The sequence below is a fragment of the Equus przewalskii genome, chromosome 32 (assembly GCF_037783145.1).
Source record: "Equus przewalskii isolate Varuska chromosome 32, EquPr2, whole genome shotgun sequence".
NCBI lineage: Eukaryota > Metazoa > Chordata > Mammalia > Perissodactyla > Equidae > Equus > Equus przewalskii.
Genome location: NC_091862.1, coordinates 13,573,605 through 13,591,902, shown reverse-complemented (window position 1 = coordinate 13,591,902; position 18,298 = coordinate 13,573,605). Strand labels below are relative to the sequence as shown.

Genomic DNA, 18,298 nt, shown 5'->3' with positions numbered 1-18,298 from the left:
CTGTGAAAGTGAGCCATCTTGGAATCTGATCCTCGTGCCCCAGTCAGGTCTTCAGAATTCTGCAGCTCTAGCTGTCATAAGAGACCTGAAGACACTGTTTTAAGCTGCTCACATCTTCCTCACTCACAGAACCTGTGTGAGATAATAAATATTTATTGTTTTAAGCTGCTAGGTTCTGAGGTTGTTTGTTACACGGCAATAGATAACTAGTACAATGTTGAATAGCCAACCTAGTAGGCATGAATTTTAGGATGCTTTTCTGGCCTGCCAAGATAAAAGTTCTTCCCCAGTGTATAAGAGTCTGAAACACTGATGATGGTTGGGTATGACCATGAGAAGAAAAAACTAGATTTAAGATAAAGAGTAATCACTGGATGGGAGAGTGAGGAGAAAGAAACTGGGACCTCAATGACATTGTTGAGCCATGGAATTAATCAACACTTAACATGGGGCTTCCAGATTTGTAAAACAATAAATACCTTTACCTTCAAGCCATTAGGTCAGTTTGAGTTGTGTTTTTATTACACAGCAAGAAGTTCCTTAGGTAGTACAAAATGTATATATGGTTCACAAAACACGTTTTCATTCCTCCATCCCATGTCCGTTTCATCTTCTACCACCCTCAAGCACCTGCCTATGCATCTATTCTTGTTGAATATCCCAAAGCAACTTCAACATACGACATTCTTTCATATCTCCATACATTTGCACATGATTTCCACTCTCCCTGGAAAGCCTTTTCTTTTCTTGTTAATCTCTTACAAATTCTTAAAGATCCAGTTGAACTGTGATCCTCTGTGAATTTTCTTGTGCTCTCCCAGGCATAATCAGGTAGTCCTTTCCTTCTCTCTGATGATCTGGCATTTTAATCAAATCTGTATACAAACTTCTCTATATATTACAATTATATATCTTTCTGGCTTCCTCTCCTACTTTTTCTAATGTCCTTGAGAGCAAGGAAGATTTTGTATTCAGCTTTCTGGTTCAGTTTAGCTGAGTACTTAAGAAATGGCAGGTGTTCATTAAAAATTTGTTGAGTTAATGAACTAATTGATTAAAAGTGCTCTACATATGTAAATAGTGTTATTCTGATGTAAGATACAAAGATTAGCATGAATTCTAAATTAAAAGAATCTTGGCCCTTAGAGCCCTGATTTTCAAACTTTAGTGTCTACAAAAATTGCTCAGAGTGCTTGATAAAACGCCAGTTTCTAAGATCCACTGCCATAAATTCTGATTCACTATTTCCAGACACAAGGATCTGTCGTGATGCTCCACATTTACTAGTCTTGTAACCTCGGCAATATAACTTTGCCTCTCTCTTCTTCCATTTCTCCGTCTATAAAATGGAGACGATAATATTACTTATATCGTCTGATTATATTACCTTAAATGTCAGGAAATGAATAAAATGACATATAAGACAAAGTGGCATACAGCCTGAAAAGTAGGAAATACTTATCTATTTTTTTAATATTTGAAAAGCAATGGTGTATGTGGTTAAGTACACAAATACTGGAGCCAGGCTTCTTGGGTTTGAATCCTGGCTTTGCCATTGCCAGCTGTCTTTTTTAACCTCTGGGTCTCAGTTCTCTTATGGGTAAAATAAAGATGATAATAATAATGCCAACCTCACAGGATTTTTATGAGGATCAAATGAGTTAATAAATATACAGTTCCTAGAATAGTGCTTAGTACATGGTAAATACTACATGGTTTTGCCATTCCTGTTAATGTGTTTCTGGTTTTAGTCCTTACTATTTTTCTTAGCTAAGAAATATGTGCAGCCCCTTTTGAGAGCATCTCCATATCTCCTAACAAATGCATGCTATCCTTTCCTGAGGCCCAGAAAACAACTACAAGTTAGAGACCTAGTCAGCCTCCTGAAATGTCCCCACTGCCTGGCCTCCATAGACAGAACTGCAGGTGAAGATATTAAAATAGGGTCATTGAGAGGTTCAACCCGTCTCCTTGTGTGAGGGCATTTGTCAACTCTGATTGTAGTGTGTTATCCTTTTGTTATTTTTATGAGAAGTTTGAATTCTAATTCCAAATACATGCTCAAAACCCAAAAAAGAAGTAATTAAGTAACAGAAAAGTAAGAATCTAACTTTATTGCTATTAATAAATAGATCCATTCATCTGAAAGATTTTGAGGAATATGAAACATCTATATTAGGATTGAAATTAAAGTAAATATGCATGTGTAAGTGAACTATCCAGAGAGCTGACTAGAAAGGTTTGAATAAATGAAGTGACATCTTTATATGATATTTTCAAGCCTTGGGCAGTTGACATATAAGCACTAGTGAGTTCTGATAATCCTGCTAGATTTCTGCTGTTACCACTATCCATGCTCCTAAGCAAAGGGACACAGTGGCTGTCAAATACTTAATACAATATTCAAAGAACTGTGACAGGCTCTGTGAAAGGAAAAAGACATAGAATCCTGGCTCGTCACTAAATTTTATATATATATATACACACACACACATATAAAAATACATATATCCATCAGCAATCAATGTTTTATGACAAAATATTCTAAAGATTACCTTTAGGCAAAATTATGATGTATTTATTTATGTGTTTTGTCTATAGTTTTCCTTCAGATCCAGACAGACTTAAAGAGACGGTGGTGGGCCAGGGTGATCTAAATGTCAGGCAGATTGGCACTTACAGAATTATCTTGTCAAAGAGATACAAAGATTTAAAAATAAGCTGCTCTGGCTATCCAGCTTACAACACTGCCACTTGCATTTAATGTAGCACCGTGTGAGGAATAATTAGTGGTACCAGTGACTTTTAAATTCAAATTTGAAATTCAGCTGTTATTTTCTGTATGGCTTGAGAGGAATAGCATGGAGTGGTAGATAAAAACATTCTGTGTGAGGTCAAAGAGGTGAGTCCTAGCTCACCTCTCTTGGTATACGAGCTAAGTGACCACAGGCAAGCTCATCAAGGCATCTGAGCTGAAATCATTTCAAAAAATACCTTACCTAGAAAAAGGTTTTGGAGCAGGATCAAATTATTTCTTAAGATCTATCCCAGATTGAACCACCATAGTTATTATATAGTTATATATTTTCCCATTAGGAGGAAATATACCATTATCAGTATTAACAAAATTGCATATATTTTCAAATTTATTATTCAAATGTCTATGTATGGATATCTCCTCTGCAGATTTTTTTGTGTTTCTTAGTACAAGTGTCTCCTACTGAAATGAGAATTCCTTGAGGACAAGGCAAACGTCTTGTTAATCTTTGTTTCTCCACGTGTCCGTTACTAAGACACAGCCTCTCAGCTTCAAACCCACCCGTCACCCTCTGTGCTGTGGTTCTGGGGCTGGGCCCCTGCACACCGTGATTCTTTGCTGTTGGCTCCCTGTTAGGGTTTCAGTCTGAAGAGGGGACCAGAGAAAGACTGGAAGGCTTGAGGGCAGGAAAGAAAAACTCCTTCCTGTTTCTCTCTTTTTTTTTTTTTTTTGGCTGTACCTTTTAGAATCATATTATCTGCAAATTATCTTCAACTGGATCACAACAATTTATTTCACTGGCAACAATTGCTTTCAGATTGGAATTTTGCTAACCTCTACAGCTCCAGATTCTTAGTGCTCCCCTGAGAGACGTTATCTACAGAAGGGGACACCCTCCTCAGAGGTCAAATTTTCAACTCCAATGTCCCACCTTCAATCTTCTAATGCATTAATAATTTCTACCCTTTTCCCCTTTGTTTTCCCCACTGTAGGTGTAAAAGTTGTTTCCTACGGTTTCTACCTGCATCATACCTAAGTATTTCATTTTGTTTTTTGTTTTTTGGGTTTTTTGTGAGGAAGATTGTCCCTGAGGCAACATCTGTGCTAATCTTCCTCTATTTATGTGGGACACTGCCACAATGTGGCTTTAAGAGCAGTGCAAGGTCTGTGCCCAGGATCCAAACCAGCAAACCCCTTGCCACTGAAGCAGAGCATGCATACTTAACCACTACACCACTGGACTGGCCCCTCATGTTTGCCTTTTAGTTTTTTAATATCTACTTTACAATTCTTTATATGAAGTTATCCGTGCTGAACTAGCTGGTGTGGTTTCTATCTACTGACTGGATGGTAACTAGCACATGTGAGTACCTAGCTCCGTGCCTGAAATCAGAGGCATCTATGAATGCTAGTTGCTGCCACACTTTCAATAGAGTACACTATAGGCTTTATTCAAATGTGACTGGTGTGCCCTTTCTGCATAATAAACTCTACGTTTTGTCAAATTAACCATTCAACTCCAAAGCACATATTCAATCTGCAAAGCTTTGCAAAGTGTCTTTGAAATGTATTTGATGCTGACATTGTAATTTTTTATCACAAATTGCTGAAATACCATTCCCAATCAATTCTTAGTGAGGGAACAAACACACTGCCATTTCATTGTTCTATACCTCACACTATTTAGTATTGGCATTTATTAACCATCTTTTCATCTTGTCCACATAACATTTTAAGTGTGACTGCGCTTTCATCAGTATTCAAAACTGAGCAAGATAGAAACTGAATTACATGTTCTCTTCCTGTTTCAGCCTGGGAACAAAAGCAAGGGACATGTAGAGTAACTAGAAGCAAACAGAGGAAGGATGTGTATAATTAAAGGAAATTTCCAGATCAGAAAATGTAGAAAAATATTGTGTAATGCAACAGAAATGGAGATATAGGAAGATGGCAAGATCAACAGGTATTGGAAAACCTGTTACCTGAAAACATCCGTGATGGTTTTATTTTGGGGGGCATGAATCGCTAAGAATCCTTTTAGAATACCCTTGACTTATCAAAAAAAATTAACGCCTTTGAGAGAAAACAATGTTAGAGGAAAGGCTCAGTGATAAACTCAGTACAGGGATTTTGGGGTTTGTTTTTTCTTTTTTTTTAATCAGTGACAGAATTTCTGATGCCTTTATTCTCACACTCCTCAAATCTCTCTATTTTAGCCCTTTTCCAACAGAGTTACCCTAGTTCTTTTAGTTACAAAATAGTCTTCTCCATGGAGATTTTCCCTTCATGGAATTTTTCTCCTTTGTACTTAAAGATTCTACCTTATTTGTGTCAAAAAATTGCTTTTATAAATATAACTTTGATGAATTTCAACTCATCTTGTACCTCATGTGTACCCACATCATTTTATTTCTATAGATATTTGATTTTTTTTCAAAAGTCCATAAAGATTTGACAACTCAGGAGCCATGGGATATATTTTAGTCTTATCCTAAAAGAAACACTAATAGTTCCTGACAATTTCATCATACTTCACTTCATATATGCATATACACCTCAAAGCATTTTCCAATAAAAATATTTATTTTATTCTTATGAGCTTGTGAACTGGGCAGACAGATAAATAATGAAATCTTAGACCAGGAAGGAACCGTAGAGAGCACCCAGTACAAAGTCTTCATGACTGTAATAGTTAGGGTATGGTTTTGGCTACAAGTAATGAGTAAAAGAAGAACCAATTTCAAATTAATCAAACACAAAGGATCTCTCCCCAACCTACCTTTCTCTCTTTCTCTTCATGACTTAACAAGAAATATTAAAGTAATCGAGTAGGAGGGTTGATTAATTAATTTGCCAATGATGTCATCAAAGAATCAGGTGTTCTCCATCTTTTGCTCATCATCCTTGTATGATACACCTGTACTACTAGTCAGTGTTCTCCAGAGAAGCAGAACCAATACGATGTGTAAATATATAGAAAGAGATTTATTATAAGGAATTGGCTTGTGATTGTGGAAGACAACAAGTCCAAAATCTGCAGAACTGATGTCTTAGTTCAAATCCAAAGATCCAAAGCCTCTGTAGAACCAGAAAGAGCCAATGTTTCAGACCAAAGAACATCAGGCTGGAGAATTCTCTCCCACTCAGGGGAGGGGCAGCCTTTTGTTCTATCCAGGTCTTCAACTGGTTGAATGAGGCCCACCTACATTACGGAGGGCAGTCTGCTTTCCTCAGTCTACTGACTTAAATGTTAATGTCATCCCAAAACACCATTACAGAAACACCCATGATAATTTTTGAACAAATATCTAGGCACCCTGTGGCCCAGTCAAATTGACGTGTAAAATGAACCGTCTTGACAACACTCATATCAGAACATAAGGAGATTGGCTACAATTGGCTCCAGGCATCAATTTCTTACCCATTTACAATCAAAGGCTAATACGGAAGAATGTGTATCCTTATCTCATGATCCATTTTAACAGCAATAAATCTTCCTAGACAAGTTCTCTACATTTCTCATGAGACAAAATGGCATCACATGTCCCAACTACCACCAAGGGGACTGGAAATCATATAATCATTTTAGAGAAATCCAGCTGAAGCACTTGATTGCCCCAAGTTAAAAGAATACTGGGGTCCCATTTTCAAGGATAGTGCGAATGAATGTTACTGTTGTCTAGGCACTAAATAATGTCTGTCTCATTGATGAAAATAAGACTCCCTTCATCTGAAAACATATTTATGGGCACTCTGTTAATACAACTATTGTCTGTGGTTATTTCAAAATTAAAGTTTGTCAATAGTAATTAAGATTAATTATTCACACTATATCATCTCTAGTAAAATTTCCTACAGTTTCTTTTTCTAAATGTGCTTGACCGTCATACAAACACTACTTGAACATTTCGAAGGATTGAGAAGTCTTTATTTTACTTTGTTAAACAATTCTGATTATTAAGCAGATCCTCGTTTATATGTTTCTCCATAAATGAAAGCACAAATATGTTGAGTGTCTATATGTGCCCCCTATAACCTCCAACTGCTTCTGAGGAAGCACTGGAAAATCCTAATTTTTCTTCCATATGATTGTGCCCCTTCACAAGTAAGGCCAAAAGAAATCAGGTAGCTTACTAAACATTACAAGGCTTTTTACCAGCAGCACTAAAACGACTCCTCTGTCTTATGTGACACATCGTTCTGCTTTTTTATGTCTCTGATAGATACATTCACTTTTCTCCAATCCTTTAACTAATGCCTGTTGAATTATCCTGATGTTTCAAGTTTTCAAAAGAAAGCATACGATATCAAATAAAGACCTATGGCTAAATCATGTGCTGTTGAAACCTATACTGTATATTTGAGCAGAATTTGCTTTTGATGATGCTGAAAGTGCGATTTTCATCTCCCCTTCCTTCTCTTTATGTATTTTGAATTATAATTTAGTTTCTCTATTGGTTTTTTGACCCTGAGTTTAGTCTTAGTGAATGCAATCAAGTGGAAAGGGACTTGGCGGATCCTGTCCTAGTGAGAGGAAAGCTCAGAAACATGAGGACAGCAGTAATCTAGAATAACATCCAGAGGTGACCCTTGCATCTGGAAAAACAGACTCTGGGTCTTGTGAAGAACTGTTAATGTTTCGCTCTCTCAGCAGAGACATGCTGTTTCCTGTCGCATGTTTCCACTATCTAAAACTATAGCTATTAGTTACAGGATATTAATAAATTACGGGAATATGCTAATTTTGTTACTTGATTTGCATAATCATATATGTTGATTTTGATATGATTAAAATGTACTATGAGGATTTTTTTTAAAATTTCCTCTGACAATTCTAGAGAGAAATGCATTTTGAAAGCATCAAAGTACAGGAAGATGAATCCTGGAGAAGGTGAGTCAGAATTCAAAAGAGAAATGGCATTTTTTCATTTTTACTACAGTTAGTCATTCAGTGGCCCCTCATGACTAAGTTTCTCCGGTTTAAGTGAGGAGTAGGACACAAACAGCCAAATCATTCCATTTTCCCCCACTCATTTTGATTGATGCTCCCTCATTGCTTACACTACCCAATTTCTGGTGCTGCAGTATAGACAAGTAGGCACCGTAAGATCTCGCTAAAAAACACGTACACTGCTAATGGTTATGAGGTTTCTTTTGGGATGATAAAAATGTGCTGAAATTAAATAGTGGTGATGGTTACACAACTCTGTGATATACTTAAAACCATGAAACTGTAAAGTAATAATAATAATTGTACAACTCACAGACTGTGTCCTGTCACTCCAGGGAACATCTTTTCCCTTTCCCATTCCCTGAGGGTCATTTGTTAATCCATATGCTTCTCTGCATGAGACTAAAAATTCCCTATATCCAATTATGCATTCATCCAACAAATCCTTTATCTTGTGTGTTTCTTGTATGTATATATTTCCTATTTTCTTGCTCAGTTTCCCTTCCTTTGGGGAATTGCCACTCTCCCAATCCATGTTAAATAATGCAATGCCCAAACCCTAGCAATGGGAGTAGACACAGAACCTGACCCTGGTCACTCAGAATCTCTCCACGGGATTTACCCCAAAAACATCTGGAAGGGGAAGGCCTCTCTCATCCTCTGTTATTTAAGTCATAAAGAAGATGTGAACTCAAGGCTACCAGCAGCTGTCTTACCAATCCTGAAGAGAGTCTGACTATGGGTAAATTCAGGCAGAGACAAATAAATCCAAGAGATACAGAGAGATAAAGATGGAAATGGAGAATGAAATGAAAGAGAGAACTTACAAAATTGTCTGAAAACCTGGATCCTCTTTGTAAGAAGACAGATTCCCCTCCTGCCCTTGGATTTCCAAAAGATACGCACTAATATATGTTCCCCTAATTCTCATGCACATTTTCCCCCCAAGGTAAGTTTTACTTGGGGTTTTTCTTATTTTGGGAACAAAAGAATCCACATTATATCAATTAAATGCAGTTCTTGCTGTTAAAAGAACTTAAAGACTAGTGGTAGAAACAGGCCTATAAACAGATACATGTGAATAGAGTATGAAAAAGTGCTAAAAGTCTGCCTAAGTTATACTGCAGAAAGGGTAGAAAGGTTAGTGTTCAATTATAACTGAGGTGGTGGAGGAAAGCGTCAAATAAGACATGGCAATAAGGCTGATCTTGAAGTGTAACAGGAATTTATCAGGAGAACTAGACTGGAAAAGTGTAAGACAGTCTATAAAAGATAACCAGCATGAGAAAATCCACTGACCATAGAATAGCATATGCATAGAGAAAAATAAAACAAAATAAAGCAGTTAATTACAGTAAGGCAAAGGAACTACGCTAGAGTGTGTCTGGAGACAATGCTAATGGTAAGCAGAAGCCGAATCGTAGAGGTCCTTGTTTACTACATTAAGGAACTTAGATGATATCATGTAAGAAATGGGAAGCCAATCAAGAATTTTACATAGAGGAGTAAACATTATAACATGTTCCAATACATTTGATAGGATGAGACTTAAGGCAGGGATAACAGTTTTCAACAATTTGCAATAGAACAACAGAGACAAGGTGCAGGTCACATATTAGTAAGTGATGGAAGGAGTGGGAGTGGAAGATACACATTTGAAAACAAGTCGACTCGTTCTTTCCCTCTCCCTTAGTCTCTGACTTCTAGACTTCCAGTTCTCTGCAGCTTCAGTAAATTGGCCTCCTAACTTGATCTCTTGGGATTCCATACTACCTCATCCCTGTCTATTCTGGCCCTCATTATTCTGTACCTTTCAAGTCCAGCAACATCCGAGCCTGCCAGGAAGGATCAGGTTCAGAGAGAATCATGGTATATATATCAAAAAGGGTAGCAGACACTCTGCATAATTTTTAATAATACTCTTTTACAAGGTCACCATCTACTGCTCTGAAATATTGATTGCTCTCTATGGGGAACAGAGCTATGGCTTACACTTGACATCTTTCGCTCTTATAGTATCATATTGTCACAAGAGCAATTACTTGCAAAGCCTTACCCTATGACTGATTGCGTTTGTGGCAGAGGATTCTGAATGTTTTTTAAATGGCTCTTCATAAGTAGGGTTGCTACTTAATGGAAATACGAACTTGCCGCAAAGTGGCAGCGTGAAAGACAGGGTCTTGAAAGTCCCACACTGAAAAGGAATTTGCTTCTGCTAAGATCTGACATCTGTTTTTTCTCAATGGTCAATGGTAAGTAAGAAATGCATACTAAGACCCATGGAAATCAAGGTAAGAATACTAAAATGGTCAAATGTGGATTTATTAATTAGTTGAGCAAAATAGCAACAAGTAATAATGGAGACACCACAGGATTTCCTAGAAAGACTGGAGTTCAAATATTGGTTCAGCCACCTACTGGTTATACAACTTTGAATAAGTTGTCTAAGCTCTCTGAGGCTTAGTTTTAGCAACTGCTTCCTTCATAGGGTTATTTTGAAACATTAAACAAAATAAGATAGGTCTGACTGAATAATAAAGAATTTAGTACATGGATGGTGCCAAAAATATGTTGTATTGCGTTTCCATATAAATCTATAACAAGAAATGTAATGGAAGTCATAAGGAGCAGGACGTTGCTTCTCTTCTGCCAAATGCATGTGTTGTATAACTCGGGACACACAGAGTAGGAAGATGGGCAACACAGCCTAGAAAGCAGGCCAGATGACTTTTTGAAATTTTGGCTACAGTGTCTCACTCAATAGTCTTTTTTAAGCATGCTGCCTAAAAATATAAATTCCTCTTTATTATTGTCCCTCCTTTCCAGCCCTGAGGCTCAAAACCCCCAAAGTATCTTTGACCTCTTCCTGTTCTATTCAACAGGATGTCAGCCTAGATTTATTGCCTACTGACATTATCAAAGATTTTTTTCGTAACACCAGGATAGAAGATTTTAAGGACTTTTAGAAAAATAAATTTTAGCATAAAATAGGCTATTCAGAAAGTCTCTAGGTAGGAAGTTGTCAGTCATAAAGGACCTGTTTTGATCCATTTCAAATATGAGCCTAAGGGATTAGATGCTGCTTTAGCAAGATGCTCAGTGCGAGTTGGCTGATAATTCTGCTGAAAATGTTTATTGCACTTTATAGAGAAAGTGCATTTGGAGAAAGTCAAAGTAAAGCAAGCTGTATTCCAGGAGACCAAGAAATGTCAGTCAGGTGATCTTGGATTTCTGAGACACTAAAGGAACCTTGCCATGTTTCAGGACTACTTTCTAATTTGCTTTATAATTCTGGGGATGTATTGCTTGACTGTGGATGCTGCTCAATAATATCAGCGCAGTAAGAAACAGCATGGAGACTCAGAGCCAATTACCCCAGGATTTTTTAATTTCAGTATTCCATTTCGTCTCTTCTAGCCTTCTTCTTGCTCTGCCTACAGGAAGTACTGGTGATGTCTTCCATGCTGGGGAGCTGTCAGTTACATGGTTCATCTTATTATTATTTCATACCCCATGTCTACGAAAATAACCTTTTGACCCAAGATCGTTATGTAATGTGCTTTGATTTATTTTTACAAACACACAATGGGTGGCATTTAGGGCATTTGTGCGGCGGTGGTGTCAGGGGCATCCATGTGTTGTACAGTAGCTAAAGTCTCAGACTAAATGGCAGGTTCACCAGGAAAAACACAAGCCCTCTATATCCATGTCTTTATATTTACTCCCCATTTTTTTCCTCTCCCAGCAAATACATTATCTGCAGGGGGAAATAAGAATATATTAGTCTTTCCAGAGTAAGGCTATGTCTCTATATAAACAAGACAACCTAAATCCCCAGAGGAAGGCTCCAATGCATGGATTAGAACGTGCTTGGATACAGATATACCGTGAAAAGAAATTACCAACAGCCTCAACTTCACCACTGTAGAAGATCCTTCAGAGAAATACACTTTTTAATTCTCAGTTTATAAAATGTTTTCAGGGGGATTTTTATCTGTAATCATGGAGAAGACACTTTTGAATGCACATGAGTTTTTCTTTCACAAGTGAGATAACGCAGTCTTCAGGATAGGCTCGATGCCCTTACTCATCTTCCTGTAAAAATGCCTCAAGAAGTGACTACTTAGTAGAGAAGAAATTGATTTGAAGCACTGTTAGCCTAGGAAATTAATGCATGTCCATACCTAGGACAAGAAAATAGCTGTAAAAAAAGAAACACATTTTATATTTAATGTTGAAACATCTCTAGCTGTGCAATAATTTTAAAATATAGTGAAGTCCCATTTTAAATATGTCATCTATTGTGCTGCTATCCACTTAGAAAATGCTCATTAATAATACTTGGCCCATTGTCATGAAATGGAGTGAGGTCAAACTAATTTTGCGAAAATAAGGAAAAAATAACTGTGAAATATGTTTGAAAAGCTGGGAAGAGCTTGAGGCTGTTGCAAGTTGAACTCTGGAATGATTTCAGAGCTCTCAGTGGGGAAAAGCTCCACAACATGGAAAAGAAGCAGAAGGATGGCAAGAGTGGGGAATTTTCTAGTCACAGATTATATCAGACATTGGAAAATAAATGATTTTAGAGAAAAACAAAACGAAAGCAATCAGTTCTGATTGCAAAAGTAGCTATTGTGTGCCTATCCAGGTCTTATGTTCTAGAAAGAAATCAACAAAACCTAGTCTTCACTCTAAAGGATCTCGTAGCCAAAGTACATTGTTCTGGGTTTAGGGCACATCCTAACAGACAGAAAACTGAAGTGCTGAAAGTAGCTATCTCTTCAGAAACATCAGCCAGGTAAATCTGAAACTACAGGTTTCCATTAAAACAATGTCTCTTATAAACTAGATTCGGATGTAACACACTTTGCACCCTGAAATGAGAAAACAAGACTCCTGGAAAAGAGAAAATATAATAACTCTCATAAATCCCAAAGCAAGTGGAAAACTATTAAACCCAATATCCATTATCTGGCAGTAGCTGCAATGAGAATTAAACTACCTTGTCCATGAAGAATAAAGTTTATGGATGAAGAGGAAAGGTTTTGCTCATAATGGAACATTGTTTAAAACCTGACCTCACTGTTTACAGCTCTTCCCACTGGGTATAATTTGAATTCATTATGGGGAAAAATATAAAGGAACATTTTTTTACTTGGGAGAAAATTTCATTTTTTCATGGATATTGAAATGATCCTCTCAAATCAATACTGAATTATAGAGTGAACTAATGTAAGATGGAGGGACGGATGTCAAGCCATTTCCTACTGCAGAAAGAGACCCTAACCACCACTTTTGTAAGGGAAACTGTTTCCTTAGAGGCTTGCTGAGGGCATAGTGTTTGTTCGCATCCATCGAAACCTGTGTTGTCTTTGGTTCTATGTTGAGAAATATGAAAATAAAGTAAAGTAGTTCCCTTTGATTCTGCTTCAAACTAGAGAAGATGTTAAAATATCTTGAGGGACAAAGTGGTGAAATAGAAGAGGAAAGAAAGGTAGATTGAGTTATAGAGAGGTGTGTGTGTGTGTGCGCGCGCACATCTGTGTTTTATTGCCAGACCTCTTCAATGTACGTGTGGCCTTAGCATTTCTCCCTGGTTTACGAACAGATGCTCTACAGCAGAATATTTCTTTCATCATTATCTTAACCTCTTTTTAAATCTTATCTTCTCTTTTCCGCAGTCTCCCTTTATCATATTTTTTAGGTTTAATTCTTCTCTTCAACTCTTCCCTCCACTTTAGTCTATTTCCCTCCTCCTCCTCTACATTTAAGACCCTAATGATGGCTGGTTCTCGGGGCAGGGGAGTTTATAGGTTAAAGTTAAAAGTTAAAGAAAACATGGTCCTTTTGCATAATTCCTGTTAACATCCTAAAATTTGTCTTATTCATTATATTGGACCAAACACATGTCAAGCAATTTGCTAAATATAGATTCAGTGCCATAAATATATTTATATCCACCTGTCTCTGGTATCTGTGTGCACTTAAAAAGGTACTAATAAGCCATCTGTTCTGTATTGCAAAAATCATTCTTTGGAAGTCCTACTGTGGTACCTTAAAAGCTGTTGAAATAAAGACTTTGCTGAGAAAAGTGTTTATTTTAAAAGTAATTTATAAGCCCTACTTTTCTCTTCAAATAAAGAATCATAAAACACACGTTTAAAAGTCTGTTCCTTTAAAATTATTGCCAGAACTCTTGAGTCCAGAACTATTTCCAAGACTCTACAGCTTAAAGTCCTCTTTTAAGCTTTGGACTCATATAGCCAACAGCCTCTGGCACAGATTAGTGTGTGTTTGGGTTGACTTCCCTGCAAACAGACCCAGATGGTGTCTTAGTCTGCTCGAGCTGCCATAACAAAATCCCACAGACCGAGTGACTTAAACAACAGAAATTTACTGTCTCACGGTCTGGAGGCTAAAGGTCCGTGATCAAAGTCCCAACCAATCAGTCTCATGAGGGCTCTCTTTCTGGCTTGTAGACAGCCACCTGCTAGCTATGGCCTCACATGGATTTTCCTTGGTGCATGACAGAGAAAGAGAAAGCTCTCGGGTGTCTCTTCTTATAAGGACTATATAATCCTATACATATAATCCTTATATGATCCTATCCATATAACCCTTATATAATCCTCTCTGAGCAGGACTCCACACTTATGACCTCATTTAAACTTAATGGCTTTCTTAGAGGCACCATTCCCAAATTCAGCCACACTGGGGAATAGAGCTTCAATATATAAATTTTGGGAGGACGCAAGTGTTCAGTCCATACTAGGTGGAAAATTGCACACAGATTTAAAGAGGCATACCTGGAAGGAGAGGTAGAAGGAAAGACTGGGCAAAGGAGAAGCTGACCTGTGACCTGTGACCTGTGAGGTTGCAAGTGAGGGATCTGCCCACCTAAGGGGAGCTGTGGAGCTGGGATAGTCCTTCGGACTAGTCCCAAGTGGTAGAAAAGGGCCGGTTGTTTGCATCCTCACAACAGCCGGTCACTAGTCACAAGCTTCCCCCTGAAAGGACATGCATCATTGCAGCTCACTCTGTCTGAGGACAATGTGCAGTGAGGGATACAGCTGCAACCTTTCAGCAATTGATACTCCCAACAGGTAGAGGAGGGGTAAATTGGCCCTGAAGAAGGATCGTGAGTGAAGTACCACAGTGTCCCTTACACCCTCAGACACACTGGCTGTTTGTAGGAAGTTTGCCCCGTGTAGAAATAGTTTTCCCAAGGTGGTGTTTGGTCTTATTTCCTGAAGAGTTGAAAAGTAAGTGAAAGAAATACAACCTGTGTTATTTCAGTTGGTTTGATACTCATCATCCTCTCCGCCAGTACTCATTCTAGATTCCCTTCACTTTTGAGTAGCTCCTATGATGGCCTAGGTGGTGGCTTGTGGGGTAGAGTGACGTAAGTCCTTACCCCTGTGGGACCTGAGTCCCAGTGGTTACCGTGTCCTTCTCAGATGATGGTTACTGTACTTATCCATTTAATGGTAAAGTTGGACAACAGAGCATAAGAGATGCTTTAATAGATCACCTAAGCTCAAAACACATTCCATCCTGCCCCCATTATGCAGCAACAGCCCTACTTCCTCCTGCTAATCTGAGTCAACTGCTCCTATCAGTGGTCACTCCTTTCCTCCCCTGTCAGCCCTTTGTCATGAGAAGACCACAGTAACCAGATGGAAGACATAGCTTAAAATTTAGTGGGACTTGACTGTGCTCTCTGGTGAAAGCATTGCCTATTTGAAAACTAGTATTTTTAAACCCACAGAGCCTAAAACTGCAGTGACAGAAGTCACAAATGCCCTAGAGAAAAACTAGGGGTGATGGTAAGTGACTCCGCTTCTAATTCCATCCTTTGATCCCCAGACCCATGTACTCTAGCTTACAAAGGATATAGGACAAATAAAATAGCCATTGATTTTCAGTGTATACCATGTCCTGAAGGGTAGCACTCCATCCTCACAAGGTATGATTTCCAACTTGGCACCTCAGTTGCATGTTTAACACACCATTCTACCGCTATATCAGCCTGACGGTTTCTGGTCTGTGAGAAGCATGTTTTAGTCCATTTAGGCTGCCATAATAGAATATCATCAGCTGGGTGGCTTATAAATAACAGAAATTTATTTCTCACAGGTTTGGAAATGGAAAGTCCAAGATCAAAGTGCCAGCAAATTCAGTGCCTGATGAGAGCCCACTTCCTGGCTCATGGATGGCCATCTTCTCTCTCTGTCCTCACATAGTTGAAGGGATGAGGGAGCTCTCTGGAGTCTCACTTATAAAAGCACTAATGCCATTCATAAAGGCTCCACCCTCATGACCTAATCACCTCCCAAAGGCCTCATCTCCCAGTTCCATCCCTTTGGGGATTAGAGTTCAGCATATGAATTTTGGGAGGACATAAACATTCAGTCTATAGCATGTGGCATAAACCAAATGGACCTCCTGATTGTGCAGCCACTATGGTAACTGAACCTCCTTTGTTATAATTTGCTTCACTTGGTCTAAGGAGAGGTTTTGTAGTATCCTGTGTTTGCAGATCAATCTCTAGAAATCTTTAGTGATGCTGGCCAAGGCCCTGCTATAAGAAAAGGTAAGCCATCCCCAAAGTATGTGTCAGTCCCATTAAGGATGAATCACTGCATCTTCAAGAGTAAGAGAGGTCCAATACAGTCAAATTTCTAGTAAGTTGGCATTCTTTGGGGGAGCAGCCAATATGAAGGAATAAATATAGGTCCATGGTACTTGCAAGTTGGACTTTTTTTTTTTAAGATTTTATTTTTTTCCTTTTTCTCCCCAAAGCCCCCTAATACATAGTTGTATATTCTTCGTTGTGGGTCCTTCTAGTTGTGGCATGTGGGACGCTGCTTCAGCGTGGTTTGATGAGCAGTGCCATGTCCGCACCCAGGATTCAAACCAATGAAACACTGGGCCACCTGCAGCGGAGCGCACGAACTTAACCATTTGACCACGGGGCCAGCCCCCACAAGTTGGACTTTTGGCAGCAGTCAGAGAAAAATATCATCCCTGTTGAGTGAAAACCCATGTTACTGGGTTTTAGATACCATTCCTGCCACAATGGCTACTTCATTTATGTGTCCATTATGCTGGCACAATTGATATATGCTGGTTGACATGTCATTGATTTTCAGTGTGTACCACTGCCCCAAATGAACAAGAAGTGACTAGTACATTAGGGGTCTCGGTTGTTTAACACCTCTGATGGACATTAACCCGTGATACAGAGATCTTCACATTCTGTGCCCACTCCCATAGGTTCATTCACATGCCTCTTCCCCTGTCCATCTTGTCCTTGAGCTTCTAATCTTTCTTTTTCCAGGCTTCAGACCAACCAGCCAGGACATTAGCAGAGCTTTTAACTCCTCTTTCTGATAGAATGGAAAAGAACGCATCTCCAAGAGAACTATGTACTGTAAATTACATGAACCCCTTGAACTCCTTGCTCTCATCTTTGCTGTCCATATACTCTGCACCTACTTCTTCTTTTTTTTTTCCCCCAAAGATTGGCACCTGGGCTAAAAACTGTTGCCAATCTTTTTTTTTTTTTCCTGCTTTATCTCCCCAAACTCCCCCTGTACACGGTTGTATATCTTAGTTGCATGTCCTTCTAGTTGTGGGATGTGGGACGCTGCCTCAACGTGGCCTGACGAGCAGTGCCATGTCCGCGCCCAGGATCCGAACCCTGAGCCACCGCAGCGGAGCGCGCGAACTTAACCACTCGGCCACGGAGCCGGCCCCATGCGCCTACTTCTTTATAATCCTTCTCCAGGGTGGCTAGGTCCTTTTGAGCTTGAGAGAACACTCTTTCTACCATGCCCTCACCCACATACAAGTGCACAAATGCCAGCTTGGCATACATCAGATCAAATTTGTGGTATAGACAGACCCAAGCCTCAGCAACGACTGTGGTATTACTTAGCAAGTAGACCACCAACTGTACTTTGCCCCTAGGCACCACTGTGGGGGGCCGGTAGTTGATGTCAACCTTGAAAGCTGTGGTACACCAGTCCACAAACTGGATGGTGTGCTTTGTCTTGATAGTGGCAATGGCAGCATTCACATCCTTGGATACCACTTCTCCACAGTAGAGCATGCAGCATTCCACATATTGGCCATGATAAGGGTCACACTTGACCATCTGGTTGGAGGATTCAAAGCAGGCATATCTTCACTGTAGTAAAAATACCATTTCTGGCACAGCTGCTGCAATTAGAGCTACCACGTGGTCAAATTTATGGTTGTTCATTGTAAGCTGCCATTATCCATCCAGTCTTAATAGAGGCCAGACTAGTGAATTTAAATGAGGATATGACAGTGAACATTAGTACTGAATTCTTCAAATCTTTGGACATAATGTTGATCTCTCCCAGTCCCCCAGGATGTAATACTGTTTTTGATTTGTTATTTTAATTGGAAAGTGGGCCATTTTCAATGAATTGTAATAGCACTTTCACTCCACCTCCATCTGCAGCTTTGGGTCAAGAAAACAAGAAGGTTCTGCCAGCTACCGACTATATACATTCCAATTATAAACTCAAGGACCATGAAAATGAAAACCAAGAGAGTCT

At 38.9% G+C, this 18,298-nt stretch overlaps 1 protein-coding gene across 1 annotated transcript; it reads right to left on the bottom strand.

Annotated features, from left to right (window-relative positions):
- Positions 1-1,171: 1,171 nt before the first annotated feature.
- Positions 1,172-17,868, bottom strand: LOC103558190 (tubulin alpha chain-like). The gene is made up of 2 exons (XM_008531043.2): positions 17,479-17,868; positions 1,172-1,339 (listed from the first exon to the last, which is right to left on the bottom strand). Exons 1-2 carry the CDS (start codon positions 17,866-17,868, stop codon positions 1,172-1,174), a joined length of 558 nt encoding a protein of 185 aa, XP_008529265.2.
- Between the last annotated feature and the right edge of the window lie 430 nt (positions 17,869-18,298).